Source organism: Parasteatoda tepidariorum, chromosome 4 (assembly GCF_982258835.1).
Source record: "Parasteatoda tepidariorum strain Cologne lab strain chromosome 4, Ptep-v5.0, whole genome shotgun sequence".
Classification (NCBI taxonomy): Eukaryota; Metazoa; Arthropoda; class Arachnida; order Araneae; family Theridiidae; genus Parasteatoda; species Parasteatoda tepidariorum.
Window position 1 is genome coordinate 94,877,209 of NC_141758.1, and position 12,857 is coordinate 94,890,065.

A 12,857-nucleotide genomic window follows, 5' to 3' on the forward strand; every position below is an offset into this window, starting at 1 on the left:
GGTTTAAATTATTTTAATTACAATCTGAAGTTAAAAAGTGAATGATTAACATTATTACTAACAGTTTGAAATTTATTATTTCACATTTTTGTGAAAATGCAATTTTTGTTTTTTTTTTTGTTTTTCTGCGTACTATCATTGACATTTTAAATGCTATCAGAGAAATTCACTAATCATTCATATGCTGTTAATAATAACTGTTAACAATGTGTTATACGAATTATGTCGCTCTTAATTTTTAATAGATGTTTACTGACAGAAGGTAATTGGGTATACTATAGCCTACGTCACAGGTTGTGTTATTCCTACTAAATTTAACCCATGAACGGCATTTTCTGCGAGCCTAACTTCAAGCCACAAATAAACAAACGAAGTGTTTGATCGTTTAAATACCTGCTCGCCAGATTTTATTGCATTATAAAGAAAAGTAATTGATATTCGATTTTTGATTAATAATTGATTTATGTGGATAGTGGCATAGAATTTAGCATTGCGTCATGGTAAATGTTATTCCTACTAAGTGGAAGTAGTTGTGTTTATATTATACCCAATTTTCAGTTCATTAAATGAAAAACAAAAACATTTTGATTTGTAAAAATTACTATTGAATTCAATTGGAATTTTTTTTTTTCAATTGTTTATCAATTATGCTAATTAATGTATATTGATCAGATGACAAATCAATTTAATATGCTCAGTGCAATTTTATATACCAGATCTAATTAAATTACTATCAGTTTTTTTTATATAAACATTATTTTTCTTTGGTAGTATTTTTACATTTAGTATTAGTCAAATTTTCTCACATTGCATTAAGGGCAAAAGCTAGTAAAAAAAAAGAAAAAGATACTATAATATTGGTAAATTAAATTATTGCACCTAATTAATATCAGTACACTATTAATTAAAACTACTTCAGAATGTTTTAGTTTTTTAGAAAACCAAAAATAAATAATACAAGATAATGTTTAAACATTTGTAAGAATTCTTTGTATTATTTAGGAAGTGTGTGCTTTACTTTTTTTAAAGAGTGAGTTTTAGTGCATAAAAGTGAATAGTTAATGATTATGGTAATTAATGTTTATCGATTAGATGATAAATCGATTCAATATGCTCAGTGCAATTTTATATACCAGATCTAATTAAATCAGATTTTTTTTTTTTTTTTTTAAGGGAACATAATTTTTCTATTTACTAGTACAGTAGAGCGCCGATTATCCGAACTACTGTCCGAATTCGCTTTTTTTTCCTTCAAGTTTAGAATACTTTTTAACTTATCGACAATTTTTCTAAATTTGGAAGAATAAATAATACCCACTACATTTGATGACCATATTTAATTTACAACCTTTTTTAGCAGTTTTCTTATAGTAGCCATACATACATGTATTGTTATACAGTTAAACCTACATACCCCTTTAGCCCTCTTCAACTGAAAATTATCTTCCAAGAATGCGAACTTCATTTTGACAGTCTAGAACGTCAAAATGATGTTGATCCAGTTCAGTTGATTTATTTAAAAAGAATAAGGGATATGGCTGCTCAAAAAAGAACATCTTCTTTGAAACAATGCTGGATTTCTTTTGCAATGGAAAATAAAGAAAAATGTGGTAAAATCAGTAGTTGTCAAAAAAAAAAGTTATGAAAAGCTGAAATATGATAAAGAAATTCAAAATAAAAAAAGAAAGTTTAAAAAAAATTTATAAAAAATATTTAAAAATTGAAAAAAAAAAAAAATACTTTTAAACACGCCAGAGCTATTTTTGATAGTACTACCAGTCCTAAGCCTGGAAAAAGTGAGAAGGAAAGTTAGTGCATAAATAATAATCATTTAAACTAAATTTTAAACAACTTTCCAATTATCCGAAATTTTCATTATCCGAACCACGTTCGGTCCCGAGCAGTTCGGATAATCGGCGCTCTACTGTACTTCCATTTAATATTAGTCAAATTTTCTCACATTGCATTAACGCAAAAGATAGTAACAAAAAAAAAAAAAATACTATAATGTAGGAAAATTAAATTATTGCATCTAATTAATATCAGTGCACTATGAATTATAGCTACTTCAGAATGTAGTAGTTTCTTATAAAACCAAAAATAAATAATACAAAAGAATCTTTAAATGCTTATAAGAATTCTTTATAAAGTGTAAGCCGTACAAGTGAGTTTTAGTGCCTAAAAGAGAATAGTTAACGATTATGCTAATTAATATTTATTGATTAGATGACAAATCGATTTAATATGATCGGATCAATTTTTGTCGCAGTGTTAGTTTTAATATGTTCTGTTTGGTATTTAATTTCAGTTCATACCATTAAAAATTTCTATAGAATGAACTTATGTTGTTTATCTCCAGATCTAAGAATCTGCTGACATTCTAAAAAATCAAGGCACTTATGGAAATATTAATTCATTAATTAAAAAAAGAATGTCTAAATTACATTATTAAAAGCCTGTTTTAATATCAGCAAGGAATGTAAAATTAGTAACGTAAAGATATTTAGGATATCTACTACGAATTCTACGAGAGCATTGCAATAAAAATTATGTGATAGGAATTAGCAAACAAATAAAATAAAAAAAATATTTATGTTTAAATAAATTTATATGTTCCCAGGGGTCTGTCCAGACATTTTGTAAAAGGTCCGTTTTTCGTGAAATTGTGAAAAAATTACTCACATTCTTTCAACCAGGGTCCGCTTTTATGAATTTGTTCAAATAGGGTCCGTTATTGCAAAAAAAAAAACTTTTTCAAGGAGTTTTTAAATTGTAAAGACATACAAGATTATGCTCAACACAGTAAAATTATAATTAAAAAAATTACATTTTAAAAATAAACAACAATTGCTGTTTCTAAATTAGAGATGCAACATACAAATATTTGGTTTTTAGCCTATACAGCTGAATGCAGAATATTAATTTCGGACGAATAATGGAAGAATCGTCTGCCGCAGACAAAACTTAATTCGTTTACATCCATCTTTCTTGTTTTCTCGCCCTGGAAAGGGTTTATTCGATTAACAAAATAATAATGAAGATAAACAAATTTGTGAAGGGTCCGATTAAAAGAAAAATCATTTTGTGAAGGGTCCGTTTTTAAGTTAAAATATTTTGTGAAGGGTCCGTTTTTATGAAAATATATTTTGTGAAGGGTCCGTTAACGGACCCAAATTTCTTCTAAACAGACCCCTGGTTCCTAACTAAAGAATAAGGACTAATTAAAAATGGTCGTAAACAACTGAAACCCAAACCTCAAAAAGGATAAATTAATAATTTTTAGAATAAAAGATTAAATGTAGTCATTTCACTTTAATTATAAATAAAATAGTATTACAATATGGCTGGCAAGTCTGATATTATTTACCAGGGATATTTTATTAACAGTACCCCCTTTTTTTGAGACTTTTTTTTAAATAAAGAAAATTTTCAGAAATCCATAAAAAAACATAGAATTTCTCTTAATTCAAAATATAAAATTCTCAGCTAGATCTGCTAACACAAGATTAATATTCTTAACTGCTTTAAAAAGTTTAACACAATACAAATGCTTTGAATTTAAGAAATTTTTATAACAGCTAATTGAAGTATTAGTGAAAACTTGTGCTTTAAAAAACAGCGTCATAATCTCTCTGGTTTGCATGAACCTATGTCGTTTTAGTAATTGCCATTGCAAAATGTGCTCATTTTATAATTACAAAAATAAATAAATATCCAGAATAAATTAAAGGCAAATAATAAGAAATGGTTAAAATATAAAAAAGATTTTTTATTTTTATTAAAAAATGATTATTTACAAATGATTTCAAAATGAAAATACAGCAATCTGCTTAAAACAGCAAATCCTGCAATAATTTAAATGACAACAAAAATAGGATAACAAATAGATGACCATCATAACATCCAAACAGCAACAAATCACTTTTAAGAGAGGATCCAATGAAAATTTACATTTATTAAAAAATTGAATCACCCCAATTAATTTTTAATTTAATGATCATTATGCTGTGTAATCTAGGATGTGTTCTTAAACAATATCTTTAGCAATTAAGAACAGGTATGCACCACAAAATTTTTTGATAAAGATTTCTTCTAAATTGCAGTTCATAGAATAATTTATCAAATTTAAAAAAAAATCATGAATTAAATAAAAGAAATTTATATTACAGATAAATTTAATTCATTATCTTTTGTTTTTTTAAAAAAATAATGAATATAAATAATGCTATTACTTATATTAATAATGCAATTATTAATAAACTAGAAATTATTAATAAACTAGAAAATTAACTAAATTTTAAAACAAAAAATTAATATGGGTGATCCATTCATACAAATCTACTTACAGTGAATTAATAAGCAAAAATGTAACAGCCAAGTCTTAATTATCCTTATTTCGACTCACATGAACATGACTGTATACCGTTCGTAATTAAGAACTTAAAATTTAAGCGTAGCAGTAAGACTCATGTCCAAATTGTAGATTTGTGCAAATATAACACACCTTTTTAAAACTACCTTTCTGTACAACTATGTGATACTCAGGCTGATGTGATGTTTCAGAAAAAGGCCATTTTCTGGTGTGTAACTCTTCCTGGCTAATGCCCTGGGCAGATAGAAATGCCATATCTATACATTGAGTCGGGATATTAAACTTTCGACATTCATTAGTTACAGTATTTTTTTGTGATACAGCTTGGGTAACTTTGTCTTCCTTAATTTTATTCAACATCAAAGCCATGCAAGTTCTTGCATCTTCGATGCAATCATGCCCGCCAATGTCATTTTGCACCACAAGCTTTAGTTTTTCGTAAGCTAGGTCTCTAAGCTTTGGCTTAGAGCCATCACTCCTTGGAAAAACAACTGAAGTATCCACAATTTTGGTGTGAGTGAGTCTTAGACATCGGAGGTCTCCTTCCAGTCCATGACCAACAAGTATACACTGGCTGTGAAGCAGGCGGTCGAGAAACGTTTGAACATCATGAAGAGTTGTTGTTACACCAAGCAAATCCTTGGCTGTTATTCCGCTATACTTAGTGCAATAATCAAGGATTTCATTTTCGGGTTGTACGAAAGACTCGTAAATCGTGAAGCCTTCTTCATTAACTAAACCTACTTTTGCAACTTCCAATCCTTTTCCTGTGTAAACCATTTCACAATCTAATCCATAGACGCCACGAAGCTGGTCCATACGAACTTGTCTTTTGTCTCGTATGCTCTTGAACTCTGTAAAATTGAGCAGGGGATCTCCACAAATGTGTACTGGGTAAACTTTACAGCCAGAAGCGCCAGTAGGTTTACCACAACACTTGTAATTATATTCACTACCAGGACTAAAGACTACATTTGGTTTGCAAGGATGGTAGTAGCATTTGTCCTTTTCCGTGTACTTTCCGTCTGGAGTGACTTCGAATCTTTGACAACACCTGTAGCATTTTCTTACGACTGTACCATTCAGAGAAATCCTAGCTCCTTCAGTAATGCCAGGCATGGGGAATCTATTCATAGCCAGTTGTTTAGAATCTAATAGGTATCTTTCCAAGTGTCTGTAAATCCTTTCTTTAGACAAACCAAGGTCTTGAAATTCTTTAAGAGTGGTGAAAATTTTTCTTGGTCTGGGAACATATGGCAAGTCTAAAAAATTGAAAAATAAAAATTACTAACAAAATTAGATGCACCGGAAAAAACAATTCATTTTAACAGACTACCATTTTAGACAGTATAAATAATAAATTTAATTTTCTTATAAATACTGATAATATTTGCATGTCTTAATAAACTATTCTCAGGAACAACATCCATTTGTCTGCTTTTATGTACATTTTTAATAGTCCTTTTAAAAATTTCTTGCATTCTGAATTAATGAAATAGAAGACCAGTTGTTTAGTTACCATTGATACCAGAAAATTGTACTTTCTCTTTGTCATTTATAAGAAAAAGGATTTTTGGTGCTCAAAATACGGAAGCAACAGCAAACTAAATATTATGTAGCAATAAAAAAAAAGAATTTAATATTTAATTTTTAGCAATTTACAAGGATAGGACTGAAACTATTTGTGATAAAATAGGATCAAAAACTTTTTCTGTCCATTTTTGCATATGAAATATATTTAAATTGTTACACCAAGAGAAACAAATATTTCTATAGAGAAATATATTCTCAGGGTGCTTGACAAAACTAGCTTATTAGCCACACATAAAGATTGATTAGAAATCCTCTATTAAAAAGCATCAAACATTTTTCACAGACAATTAAATTTTCCTTAAATTTTGGTTACATCATAATATGCATAATAGTTTCAAAAATATGGAAACAGGGTGGCCTCTCTCCAGATGAAATTGAATTCCCTGGGATTTCAGAAGGAAAATGGTGGGAAAAATGGACAAGTGATTTAAATTAGTGCTATTTAAAAAAAAAAAATTCATATATTTATACCAAAAAGGAACTTCTATCACATTTAGCTGAAATAGTATTTCTAGATAAAAAAAATCTACCACTATTTGAGGTTTTAAAAGTTTAATATCTCTCACTATAAAAAAAATATTCAATAACTAATCTGTAATTTTTTTCAAAAATAAAATGTTTATTGTTCTAATGATTTATAAAGTCTGATTTTAATCAAGAAATTCTTATAAAATAGAAAGTTAATGCAATGATGTAAAGGAATTAAATTATAATACTACTAGATAATAGATATTTTATAACTTAACTTACAGTTGTCAGGATAGATTGAAAACACACTAGCAGTAAAAGTTTGTATGTAATCATAGGTACAAAACTACCCCTTGCTTATATATTAAGAATTTTCAGAGGAAAATACAAATTTAACTAAGAATTCTGGGTTTCTTAGTAGTATTCTTAATGGTGCAGCAAACAATGTAATAAACAAAATTTTCTCTGGAATAAACCAATTAATTTACACAATTGTTTTAATATATTATCAAATCTAATTATTAAATTTATTATAATATGTCTTTAATTTTTGATTTACAAGGAAAGTAAAAATAAAATTTTTGCATTTATAAAATATTAAAAAGATGTTTAAAAAAATAGCAAGCCTTATAGATTTTATTTTGTTATTTATATCCACTCAGCATTTATATCTTTTTACAAAATCTACCGGTCAACGATTAAAACCTTTAACCTTCAAACAATAAACATTTCAAAAGTTAAGAAATTTGGAGAGGGTTTCAAAAGCTCTGTGTCATGGAACGAACACAATATCACCAAATACAGTACAGAACCCGTTATCCGGAAATCAGAAAACCGGAAAACCAAAAAACCGGAACGAAATTCGATTAATTTTCCCGCAATTTTTAAAAAAAAAATTTTTTTACGGCTAAGATTTTAGGATTTTTCTTTCTTTTTTGAAAGATGCAGACCTTACCATCATTTTGGAAATAATTATTAGTGTATTACTTCATCATTTTTTCTTCTTTTTAAGATTATTTCCAAATATTTTTTTTTTTTTTTTTTAAGTTGGGCTTAACAATAAAAGAACGGCTTTTTGAAAAATCAGTTATCCGGAATAGCGATGGTCCCGATCGTTCCGGATAATCGGTTCCCAACTGTATCTGTATTTTTGACCTTCTCGACAAAGAAATTTAGCATGATGATAACAACTGGTAAAAGCAATCATGCATCATTAACTTTCACCTTGATTTTTATTTATAGGTTTCAATTTAAAAATAGAGAAACAGAAAATTTAATTTTTAATTCTGATAATTTATTTATTATTTTTTTCTTGGAGGGGGGAAGAGTGGAAATATTGTACACTCGTTTATAACTCAAAAACCCAAATGAAATCCTTTCTCTGATTTTGAACTTAACTATGAAAGGGTAGTGATATAACATTTAAAACTTACTTTCTTTATCCTCCTCCATGATTCGACTTCTCCTTCTTCTCTTATCTTTTTTCTTCAGTCTTTTACTCTGACAAAGTAAGTTTTCTGCAAGAAAATAAACTGAGAATAAGACAATGCTGAATAAAGTTATTTCATTAAAATAGAAACTTTTTGATAGAGAATTTATAAATAAAAATTACTAGTGAAGTTGTTACATCTTTTTTCAACCTTGTTTACTACGTATTTGATCAAAAAGTCAACAACAACAAAATCGATTGCTTGTCAACAACACAGATAATGTCAAACCTCTTTGCTTATCACCAATATTAAAGATAAAGGAACCATTGTTACAGAATTGACTATTTTTACAAGCTATCTTTTCACACAAAAAATCGATATTAATACACATTGTCTGACTTTAAAAATTACAGACATCTTTTGCTTTCATTAAAAGTTTACAAATAGAAAATAAAATTTGCTCCTTAAATGTGTTTGTGAAGAACAGTTAAAAGGATTCTTTAAATAAAGTACTCAAATGCGCTTTTTTAAATAATAGAAACTTTAAAAAAAAAAAAAAAAAAGGGGGGGAAAAATATTGTGAAATGCACCCATAAAAAAAATGGCAGCTTTTTACTTGCTGTAAACAAGTATAATTCATTAGTGCCAAAACACAGAATAAGCAGAATTAAAAATATGTATATATAACAAAGGAATAAGAATTACTATTCATTCTGTGTCCTTTGTATTAATGCTGGTACTTGATTATAGCCCAGAAACAACTCTTTCATTTGTGCTTTTATTGTTAATACCTATTCACACTCTTAAAATAACTGTAAATACTATAAAAGATATAAAACAGACAAATAGTATCTAAAGGAGTTGAACACCATTGCTAGTTACAAAAAAAAAAAAAAAAATTAAATAATAATAATAACTGGAAAAATAATAAATTTAAAGATTCACATCTTTTCCAGTTTATTAGAATTATTTTTTTCTTAACTTGCATAAGACATAATTGTTTGACCAATTAGAGAATTTTGTCTCATGTAAGTTATTTAAACATATATAAATTGTAAGAACAGGTTTAATGAAGATTCTCCAAAATTCCTTTTAATTCAAAAGTTCCCTCAGATCTATCAAATTTTAAAACTGGATTAATATTTTAATAACATTTTTATATTTTAATATTATTACAATGTGATTTAAATGAAGCTGTAAATATGTTCTTCATTTTAAAATAATTTTAAGTTGCCTTTGAACAAATTAACAATAACTTTAACATTACTTGCATTGTACATATTAACAACACTCACATAATTGCAGAATATATTTAAGTAACAATAACATTGACTACATCTCTTATCCCATTATAATATAACTCTGTAACCTGTAAAATTTACATAAATACATCCAAAACACAGAACTGATTGATAATAAAATACAATGGAGATTAATTTTAAAAAAATCCTTATTAAATTTTAATTCTATATTTTTGTATGTATTAAATTAAGGAGGCACACAGTTTGTCAACGGTAAGAACTCCCCCCACCACAAAGTTTGAGGGCCGTCTGTTGCTATGGAAACAAGAATAGTGCATTTCAGGGATGGTAGCTTCTCTTCACTCTAGGGATAACACAATAGACCGAGGAAAAATATTTCTTTTCTCTCGCAGACACGCGCCAAAACCTGTCCTAAACAATGACCCCATACCCCTACTTGAAATAGCTATACTTCGTCACTATAGCCACCGCCACGGGTGTAGAAAAATGGCTAAGGGGAGTTCTTACTTTTGACAAACCATACAAACATTTTATAAAATCATACAATTATGAGGAAATTAAAACCGCAACATAAACAAAAATCTGAAAGCGAAAATTAATAAAGGAGTTTCACTGACAAAAAAATACGAAGTAATTAACTTCCCATCAATATTGTGTTATTATAAGTGTCATTTTCACTTCACATATTATATAAACAACATTAACAATAATCTGAAAGTGAAACTTAACAACAACAAATGAGCTCCACTAGAAGGAAAAGATTTACCAAAAAAATCAGCACTAGTGTTATCATAAGTTTCTTTTACAACATTAACAAAATCTAAAAATGAAAATTAAGAAAGGAGTTTCACTGACAAAAAATACAAAATAATTAACTTCCCATCAATATTGTGTTAATATAAGTGTCATTTTCACTTCACGCACATATTATATAAACAACATTAACAATAATCTGAAAGTGAAACTTAACAAAAGAGCTCCACTAAAAGGAAAAGATTTACCAAAAAATCAGCACTAGTGTTATCAAAAGTTTCTTTTACAACATTAACAAAATCTAAACATGAAAATTAAGAAAGGAGTTCCATCGAAGGGGTTAGATTTACCTTTCACCGGCACAAATGTCATCGTAGATTTCTTTCACAGCATTAAAAAAGTGAAAACTAACAAAGGAGCTACAATTAAAGTAATAGATTTACCTTTCATCGGCACCAGTGTTATAATAGGTTTCGTTTTCAAAATACTGGAAAGAAATGGAATAGCGCGGGAAATAGTGTGCTGATTCTAGTACGTAGAACAATTACAAAGAAGAAGCTAACCTCCTTGCGTCTGGGAATTACCATTACTAATGACTATTCGTCATTTCCGACCTCTTACGCAAGACGGCGCAAATTTCCATCATAGTCCGAGAATATCTTCCACATCCAAACAGAACGAGTCAGCTGAGATTACGTCACTCCTCCCTTTCGTAGTAAAAATCGACTGCCAGCTGAACAACAACAGGTCAACTGGAACAAAAACTTTCACGTGTGCGCACTGTTTTCAGTTTCGAACGTAAACAAGCTAGGTGCGCAGTAGCAGCTCTTCGCTACGTTCCTTTCTTTGATACGCTGAGTAAAAAAGAGTCACCTCTCTCTCAGGGTGAGAGGATGATTTCGACTAATCACCGCGTTTTCTCTACCACAGGGTACGTTCAACTTCGTTTGGCAACAAAAAAAGAAAACTCTCCTAAGTTGTTTTTCGAGAAAAAGAAAATCGAGTTATTGAAATCAATTTTTTAAGATCGCTTAAAGCTGTTTAAAAAGTTATTGTGAAATGTTTTGCATTCACGTTTTCTTAAACCCCTTGATGCAGAATTTTTATCAAACATATTTTTCATACTTTTTTGCATTATTTTGTATCAATCAAGGTCAAAATAAGTAAAAAAATATATTTAGCATTTTAATACTTTATGGTTATGTGTTTTTTTTTCTCCATTAAAGGTAAAATCGTCCCTATAATAATTTTTTAAATTTGCACTTATTTACAGTTATTTAGATCTAAGAGAAATTGTAATTTATCATTGAAAATTCTTTAATTTACAAAAATAATTATGGTTAAATTTTTGAATATGAATAAGAAAAGAAAAAAAATACTACTTTTTTTGGATTTTAAATTTTAGTACAAATTTAATATACAGTACAGAACTCGTTATCCGGAAATCAGAAAACCGGAAAACCAAAAAACCGGAACGAAATTCGATAAATTTTCCCGCAATTTTTAAAAAAAAATTATTTTTTTTCCTCATAAGATTTTAGGATTTTTCTTTCTTTTTTGGATTTTAAATTTTAGTACAAATTTAATATACAGTACAGAACTCGTTATCCGGAAATCAGAAAACCGGAAAACCAAAAAACCGGAACGAAATTCGATAAATTTTCCCGCAATTTTTAAAAAAAAATTATTTTTTTTCCTCATAAGATTTTAGGATTTTTCTTTCTTTTTTGGATTTTAAATTTTAGTACAAATTTAATATACAGTACAGAACTCGTTATCCGGAAATCAGAAAACCGGAAAACCAAAAAACCGGAACGAAATTCGATAAATTTTCCCGCAATTTTTAAAAAAAATTTTTTTTTTTTCCTCATAAGATTTTAGGATTTTTCTTTCTTTTTTGGATTTTAAATTTTAGTACAAATTTAATATACAGTACAGAACTCGTTATCCGGAAATCAGAAAACCGGAAAACCAAAAAACCGGAACGAAATTCGATAAATTTTCCCGCAATTTTTAAAAAAAAATTTTTTTTTTCCTCATAAGATTTTAGGATTTTTCTTTCTTTTTTGGATTTTAAATTTTAGTACAAATTTAATATACAGTACAGAACTCGTTATCCGGAAATCAGAAAACCGGAAAACCAAAAAACCGGAACGAAATTCGATAAATTTTCCCGCAATTTTTAAAAAAAAATTATTTTTTTTCCTCATAAGATTTTAGGATTTTTCTTTCTTTTTTGGACTTTAAATTTTAGTACAAATTTAATATACAGTACAGAACTCGTTATCCGGAAATCAGAAAACCAGAAAACCAAAAAACCGGAACGAAATTCGATAAATTTTCCCGCAATTTTTAAAAAAAAATTATTTTTTTTCCTCATAAGATTTTAGGATTTTTCTTTCTTTTTTGAAATATGTTTACCTTACCATCATTTCAGAAATAATCATTAGTGTATTACCTCATCGTTTTTTCTTATTTTTAAGATTATTTCCAAATATTTATTTTCGTTGGGTTTAACACTAAAAAAACGGCTTTTTGTAGCGATTCAGAAAACCGGAAAAATCAGTTATCCGAAATAGCGATAGTCCCGATCGTTCCGGATAATCGGTTCTCTACTGTAATATAATTATAAATATAATATAATTTTTAGTTACTACTATATAGACTGATTTTCACGATTGAAAAATTCCGAAATACATTTTGGCTTCTAATGATAGCGTCAGAAAAAAAATATATATATATAAAAGGGACACAAAATTAATTAAAAATTATTTTCGATAGTACACAAATTATAACTAAAAACACGGAACACTGACGCACCTAATTTTAAAAATTAAATACAGTCAATTCGCTATAACTCGAAGTACGATAACTCGAATATTACTATAACTCGATTTTTTTATGAGGTCCCGACCCTTTTATCTTCAATTTCATGTTAATTTTTCTCGATTACTCGAACTTTACTCCCTTTAACTCGAT

The 12,857-nt window shown here is 28.1% G+C and overlaps 1 protein-coding gene across 4 annotated transcripts in view; it reads right to left on the reverse strand.

Annotated features, from left to right (window-relative positions):
- Window positions 1-3,748: 3,748 nt before the first annotated feature.
- LOC107456864 (exonuclease GOR) overlaps window positions 3,749-12,857 on the reverse strand; it is an 88,358-nt gene continuing 79,249 nt past the window's right edge. For 3 of the 4 annotated variants that reach the window (XM_043044240.3, XM_043044241.3, XM_043044242.2), the window contains 2 exons: window positions 7,867-7,950; window positions 3,749-5,634 (listed from right to left, as the gene is read on the reverse strand). In XM_043044240.3, the coding sequence (XP_042900174.1) occupies window positions 4,448-5,634; window positions 7,867-7,950 (1,271 nt within the window). In that variant the 3' untranslated portion in view covers window positions 3,749-4,447. Of the gene's footprint in view, window positions 5,635-7,866; window positions 7,951-10,228; window positions 10,370-12,857 lie in introns of those variants that run through there. The other variant, XM_043044243.3, reaches the window with a different exon arrangement.